Source organism: Argopecten irradians, chromosome 4 (genome assembly GCF_041381155.1).
Source record: "Argopecten irradians isolate NY chromosome 4, Ai_NY, whole genome shotgun sequence".
In the NCBI taxonomy this organism is placed as follows: domain Eukaryota; kingdom Metazoa; phylum Mollusca; class Bivalvia; order Pectinida; family Pectinidae; genus Argopecten; species Argopecten irradians.
The window spans coordinates 41,932,252-41,940,075 of record NC_091137.1 but is presented as its reverse complement, the minus strand read 5'-3'; the positions used below and the strand labels follow the sequence as shown (position 1 = coordinate 41,940,075).

Sequence of the window (7,824 nt, the reverse complement as noted above, 5' to 3'; positions counted from 1 at the left end):
TCCATTTCTTAAACACTTATATCATCATTAAGTATATTCAAATTACTGCAACTAGTATTCTGTATTTGGATATTTAGTTATCTGCCCTTTTGGACAGGTATTGATTGCAACGTCTTGTGGTTGTGCATATCGAGTCATACTTTTCGACAAAAACAACTAATTTCGCTCGCAAAATAATGACGTAGGGAGGAAACCCTGAAATTTGGTTTTGATATATGCATGCACATTGACTGGATTCAAGGATTTGGGTGTATCAAAATACACAAGTTTGCATCGTCTACAAATTGTAATAAATATTTTATCGAGTAGGATGTAAATAATCACCGAATATATTTATACAGCCATTGAATTTCTCCGAAAATCCATGGTAATGTAAGAAATTCATGTTAAGGTGATCGTTTTGTGTTTCTTCAAAAGCTTCACAAAAGGATATTTTTTATTATCTTTTCAATTGGATATGGAAATTGCTGAATAGCTCATCGGGGTGCAATCCCTAAGAAAATTTTCTATTTTGAGTTGGAAAGTAAGATTTATGTACAAAACAGTGTTCTACTTGTAATATACAGGATTGTTATCGGTCAAATCTTTTCAAACATTTTTGATAATGTGATTGCATCTGTATTGAGAATCTAGGATAGTGTATTTACTTCAATGCTGCACAGCCCTCCAAAGAAACTGGAAATCCAAGAAGATGATGCACTTCTTAGAATTAAAAGACAAATAAAACAGGCATGTTTAGGTTTAAAAATATAGCTTTATTAATTGCAGTTTACACTATTTTGTAGTCATCTATCTTGTAAAAAGTATAAACAGCGGGCGCATATATCTTGCCTCGTTTCAATGTGAACTTTGTACACCACACAACCTTTACACATTTATAATACAACACATGGCACACACATACATCACACACAGCTCACATGTCCTCAAAACTAGCCCAACATAAAACATTAATGCACCTTAAAACATGATACTGGAGATGTGTAAAACACAAACGATTATAGAGGTGTTCTACATTCATCTCGCAGCAACTCAAAATCTGAATAACTCGTATTGTGAAATTAGAGTGAGTTTCTCAGAGCGAACATATATAAATATCTAGAAAAAGAAAGAGAAGAAGAAAATGCCATTGAAAGATAAAGAGATAGAAAACAATGCCTGCAGATTATTAAATACCAAATAGTTTTAGAGTTAATCTCTATCAAAAACATGCTTCAATAAAAGAATCATCAGTCAAATAAAAGTCGATATAAAAATCAAGTTGTACAACAGTTAGGGATATAAATATTTACCTTTTCTTATCAAAAACAAAAGGAAATTCAGTTCTTTTATTTCTTAATTTTGTATTTGCCATTTTGCTTTGATTTTGAGGATAGGAGACAAAATAAAGTATGCTAAACCAAAACTAAAAACTTCGGTTTAAAACAAGGAAATACATATCAAAGGAAAAAGAAAAAATATCATCAATTTTGACAGATAAAATGTTGACAGACTAACTTCAACACAGTCAGATAATTAAACTTGTGTCATATTTGCTATTAAACTAACAAGTTAGAATCTTTGGTTATTTTTACATCTAACAGCTGCAAGCCAGTCTTTACAAATTCAAAAATAGTCAAAATAGCTAACATCTTGCACATCTCATCCTAAAACAGTTTCATTTGTAATACCATGGAAATATTTCAACAACAAATTTATAGTAAACTGATTACTCGTAAACATTCTTCGGGATAGTCACCACAACCAACTTTGTGTCTCAAAATATTGTATTTATAGAAACCTGAAAATTTCCATAAAATCGAACAGTTCTTGATTGAAAGTTCTTCCAACTGAATGACAGTATATTTCCACAATAAAGTCTGGACGTATAATGATATAATTTAAAGGCACATGTAAAGGTACTCTAATACAACCTCTAATGTTTTTAATTAATTTAATCATCAAATAATTTGCTGTATGAATATTTGGTATCAGCTATGATAATTTTGAATGACTTAAAAATTAAGATCTTTCTGCAAATATACTCTAGTTAAAATTACACAATTCCCTACCTAAGTGCCTATATAAATATAGACCATGTATCAGGAAATTGTAAAAATCTAGTTGTTTTTTTTAGTATTTGATTATAGAACAAAAAGTATTTTGTTTTTTGCTTTAAACTTATAAAACACAACACTGACTTTTAATCATCATCATAAATTTGATACAAAAGGTAATCTTTGGACTCGACATGATTTTCATTCGCAAAAGTCAGCGGTACATGTATACATAAAACCACTTTTAAAGCTCTTAAAAATGAAATGTGATAAAATTTGTATCAATACTGTGAATATGTAAACATTAACAGACATAAAACATCGGACTGTAGACATTGTATGGATACATTCTAGAACTGTTCTGTCGCAAAACTCTAAACCACTACTGATAAAATGTTTGCAAATAAGTTTGGCAGAACTCATAAATATATTTGTGTCAACTAAAAAAATTATATTTGAAATGCACAGTTTCTGAAGCTACCTAAATTTCAATTTACCAATTTTGGTGAAAAATAACTTTTGAGAGTTTAGAAGTTCTTATTTCGGGCGGAAATTTCATGGCAGGTATTTGCAAGGCTTAAAAGCTGTATGGGCTTCTGTTCTTGTAGACATTTAATGACAGATATGAATATATTTCATCTAGGCAAAGTCTTGACACAAATATCTAAACATATAAATATATATATATATATATCACAATGTGATTTCTATTGTTCATATCAAGTATATTGCTTCTAAAACAAATTATCATAAAAACACACTTAAGTCATAAAAAGATTTTTTTACATGTGGTCATGCTTACTATATATAATATATACAGATCACAACATGAGAAGTGGGGGGTACGGTTCTCCTGTTGTTTATTATTGGGGAACACACTATAACAAGTATTCCTTCAACAGAAGGCACGGTTATATTACAGGTAGAGTGAGCTCATAATACTGAGGACATCTACATGAACCAGCATGCTCAAGGTTAAAGCTCATTTACTTAAAGGTGTAGGAAAAACCATGCAAAAAAACTGGTATAAAACTTCACATAAAATGTATTGGTTTTTTGTACTTGGTGATATTTTGGCGCAATAGATCCATACAATGCATAGAGACAGATCTAATTATGAGAAATTTTACTTCATATTATCAATTTTTTCCCTAATAACTGTCAAACAGAAGAAAAAAAATCTTTTAAAATCCCTGAGACGTTCAAATTACAAACAATCATAATTTTCGATTTTTACAAAAATGAAATGTCATCTTGCATCATAGAAACAGTTAGACTCAGTCTCCATGTCAACCATGTATGAAAACGGAAATGAAAATAATGCTTTTGTTTTGAACACATCTGTTGAAATGGGATGAACAATTTGGATGATCATTGATTTACTTTTGAAAAGCGATAATGATAAAAAATAAAATCAAGACTTTTTTTCATAGAGTTACTTCCCCTTGTCTATAAAATGGGAATTAAATATATAATATTGCATTAGAGTCCTATCTCGATTGGACATGTTATCTTATTTCAAAATAATACTACCATAATTAAAATTACTATTGATTTTTCAATAATCATCTCTATTATTAAAATGCATAGTACGTATTAAAGTTCTCACACACTCCCTTTCACACTTTTTATAAATACATATCTTTAAAAGTGCATCAATTCATGTGACTATTCATGACAACCGTGTCATGTTTTTAACTCTAGTGAAAGTTGATTCCTTTTCATCGATAAAGACATCTCATGTCTGAACATTAATTAAAATACAAGCACTAACCCTGAAAACTTGACAAATCGTCATGGAAAACTCCCATTTCTTATGTCAAATACGTTAAGATAAGTTAAAATCTAGAAACACTCTCTCCTTGTGCAAGATATTGTATAGGTGTGTCTTATGACGGTAAACACATTTTATACATTAAGTGAGATAACTCACAAGAGTCTGTGCAGAACACACAAATACATATATCACACATCGTTACCATCGGGATATTATATCCGTGGCTAATCATACACACAAAACTAAAAACGTCCTTGATCATTATTTTATGGCTTGTAAAAGCCAGCACTAGTTTGGTGACCCGACTACACATCATCCGTCTTGACCTGATTTTGTCTCTGCTCACAGTTACAAAACAAATCTGTAATGTTGGTGAGTTTTCACCAAAATCCATGACAAAACCACCCTTCCAGAGTTTTACAACAGCTACTATGACTTTGTCTGGAAATTCTATTGATGCCATCGTACTTGGAAATTTGTGGATACCACCATACCCAGAAATTCGTAGAAACCATCATGGCTTGAAATCTATGGATGCCACTGTACCTGGAAATCCAGATGCCATCATACCCAGAAATCCATGAATATCATTGAACATGGAAATTCTCATGTGATTGAACCAGGAACTCCAAGAATGAATTCACATCTCATTATTTTGTAGCTGAATTACAGCAGATACTGCCTGGGGAAGTCAGGATCCTATATTCAGGAGAAGGCCAGAGGACCTTTCCTACGTCATCTTCTAGACTTTGGTAGTACTATTATGCTCAGTGATATCTAATTCCCTAGTGCTATTTACACTGTTGCGCCCATTTAGGTAGAATTCTGCGACGGGCATTAGTAAACCAGTAGTTAATTTGGTTGATTGTTAATCCAGTCTGTTTAATTAACATGGCTTTCTCATCATCGTTGGGGTAGGGGTTGTCTTTGTGCTGTCTCAGCCAGTCCAACATGATCGCAACAGCCTGCAAAAAAAAACATAGAATTTGGTCAGTAATAAATCCAAGGAAAGAGAAGCTTCTAAAGGAAGCAATCATTATCCCTGTTGCCACAGGCTGTCATTATCTTATACAGAAAAAAAAATTACTCCATGTATCTTATAAATTATCTTGATGCATACAAGAAAGGGGTTTATAATGTAGGGGCAGTAGACAAGAAAAGGGTTTATAATGTAGGGGCAGTAGACAAGAAAAGGGTTTATAATGTAGGGGCAGTAGACAAGACAGGGGTTTATAATGTAGGGACAGTAGACAAGAAAGGGGTTTATAATGTAGGGGCAGTAGACAAGAAAATGGTTTATAACGTAGGGGCAGTAGACAAGAAAGGGGTTTATAATGTAGGGGCAGTAGACAAGAAAGGGGTTTATAATGTAAGGGCAGTAGACAAGAAAGGGGTTTATAATGTAAGGGCAGTAGACAAGAAAGGGGTTTATAATGTAGGGGCAGTAGACAAGACCTTCCATTAATATACTAAGGCTCATCATTATATTCACTTATATGACTTTTTTTTTTTTCGATTCAAAACTGGAGCAATCTTATTCATTTCAAGATCTATGTCCAATTACAAACATATAACAAGTCTTTCATTTGAGAGACTGAAGTGGAAAATACTTAAAAATTTGCAGTAACCAACATTTTATGCAGCAGAAAGTACTTTTACTGCTCAACATAGATCTAATATGTACAGTTGAACAACTGGACAAATTATCACAATATCAATTCAGTAATTGGTCGTAAAAAAGTGAAGCAACTTGTAAAGCGGACCACAAAACTAAAAGTAAACATTGTAGAGGAGCAATATTTAGCAGCATATTTAAACTTTCATTGTATATAATGAAATATTGAAGCTGCACATCCGATATGACACAAAGATTTGCACTGGGTGTTCCAGAAATTGGGTCAGTTTTAGATAAAATAGGGTCTAAAATGGGGTCCCTCTGTATAATTGCAATGGACTTTCAGAATAATGTGAGGTTCTTTTCATTTTCTGTGCTTGATTTAAAAGGATATGGGGACTGGGTAATGCAAACCCTTACAACTATTTTAGAAAACAAAGTGTATTTTGTTGGAATAAATGAGAAAATATTGATATTTACGGTAATGATGATGATGAATAATGACATGAGTAATATATTTCATTTTTTTGTGAGATGATAAGTGGTTCTGTGGGTTTACATTAAACCTTGAAGGTTTGGTGGCCTAGCAGGTAGGGAACTGTAAAAGCCAGAATATAAAATCTGGTGCATAATATCAGCATTAATTATACCTGTAGCCATTAAGGCTATCTACACCTATCTGGTTTAGGCAACATATCAGGCCATTTATCTACGTCTCCACATCTATTGTGACTCCCTGTTAAAGTAGCGCCCCCAAATACTACCGCCACAATCCATCTATTGTGTATTCATCATTTAAAGTAGACAGGAGGAAAATGTTGAATGAAAGTTTGACAATGTTTGCTGATAAGGTAGGGGGGATTTCCATGTAAGTAGGATGACGAGGGGAAAACCTCCCATCACAATAACACAGTGATTTTACTTAGAGCCTGGAGCTCCTAACATCACCAGATAAGGCAGGCAGTTTATATACAGGACTGATCTAATCACAGACAACACCATCCCAACTTCCGACATTCAATTATCATAATCGTAATGTTACCTAAATAACACCCTAAATGTACAATCCAGGTAAACGTGCTTAATTTGCCAGTTTCACCAGAGATGACAATGTCCGACTTAGGATTCGAATAAACATCCACTAACAATGGACAAAATTCTGCTCCATAGCTAATACTTCACAAATCCCTTATAGGGCCTCTGCATCCTTAGCTTTCATTATCTTTGTAATCACCAGTCCTTTCTATGGCCATTTAAATTGACCCACCCACACATTCTTCGGTATGGCGTAGGAATTAGTCTGTGCTAAAAAAACTTAGTGCCAATTAAATTGGCCAGTATGTTCTGCCATGCTTCCCAGGTACTCTTGCCTTCTGCCCTATCTACTTTTATCCTCCCCCAACCCTTATACTGGTTACAGAGGCTAGATAACTACGCACATTGATTTTAGTTGGTGTTTAGACACTTAGGAACAGGCAGAGCCATGTTGGCAGCTTTCCTGGCAATAGGCAGAGTCATGCAGGTAGCTTTACTAGCGATAGGCAGAGCCATGTTGGCAGCTTTCCTGGCAATAGGCAGAGCCATGCAGGCAGCTTTACTAGCAATAGGCAGAGCCATGTTGGCAGCTTTACTGGCAATAGGCAGAGCCATGCAGGCAGCTTTACTAGCAATAGGCAGAGCCATGCAGACAGTTTTACTAGCAATAGGCAGAGCCATGTAGGCAGCTTTACTAGCAATAGGCAGAGCCATGCAGGCAGCTTTACTAGCAATAGGCAGAGCCATGCAGGCAGCTTTACTAGCAATAGGCAGAGCCATGGAGGCAGCTTTACTAGCAATAGGCAGAGCCATGGAGGCAGCTTTCACAAACCTAATAGTTACTGGGATTATTAAGAACATAAAGAGTACCTGTTCCCAGTACCAGAATCTTAATGGGGAACCACATGAATTTTGATAAACTTATGCCCCCTAAAATCCCTGGAGGGAAGTCACAGGATAAATTATATAACTTTTAAAATCTCTGGAGGGAAACTACAGGATATTTGATAAAACAAAAAGCTTAGGATTCAATTATAAGAAGGGCCAGCTAAACATACACTAACATTATTTCATTTTTTTTAATGTCTAATTTATCTAGGTCACCAAAACAATTCATGTTCCAGTACCTTGGAACTTCAAAGGTCGGGAGACATTCTGACGCCTTTATTCTGTCAATATTTTATTTCTAAGTGACCTTGATAGGTCACATTCAAAACAAAAACCTTAAACCTAATTTTCAGTTTTGTCTTGCATGTCTGCCTGATCAAGTTGAACAGACACAAGAAGAATTTAAACATGGTGTCAGTATTACAAATATTTCCCTTCTTTTAGAATGGACCTTGACCTCTTATTTACAGAGT

General features: G+C 34.2%; 1 protein-coding gene across 4 annotated transcripts in view; it reads right to left on the bottom strand.

Moving 5' to 3' along the window:
• Positions 1–734: 734 nt before the first annotated feature.
• LOC138321707 (homeobox protein 4-like) overlaps positions 735–7,824 on the bottom strand; it is a 65,333-nt gene continuing 58,243 nt past the window's right edge. For all 4 annotated transcript variants that reach the window (XM_069265606.1, XM_069265608.1, XM_069265607.1 and 1 more), the window contains one exon: positions 735–4,778. In XM_069265606.1, coding sequence (XP_069121707.1) covers positions 4,605–4,778 — 174 coding nt within the window. In that variant the 3' untranslated portion in view covers positions 735–4,604. The remainder of the gene's footprint in view (positions 4,779–7,824) is intronic.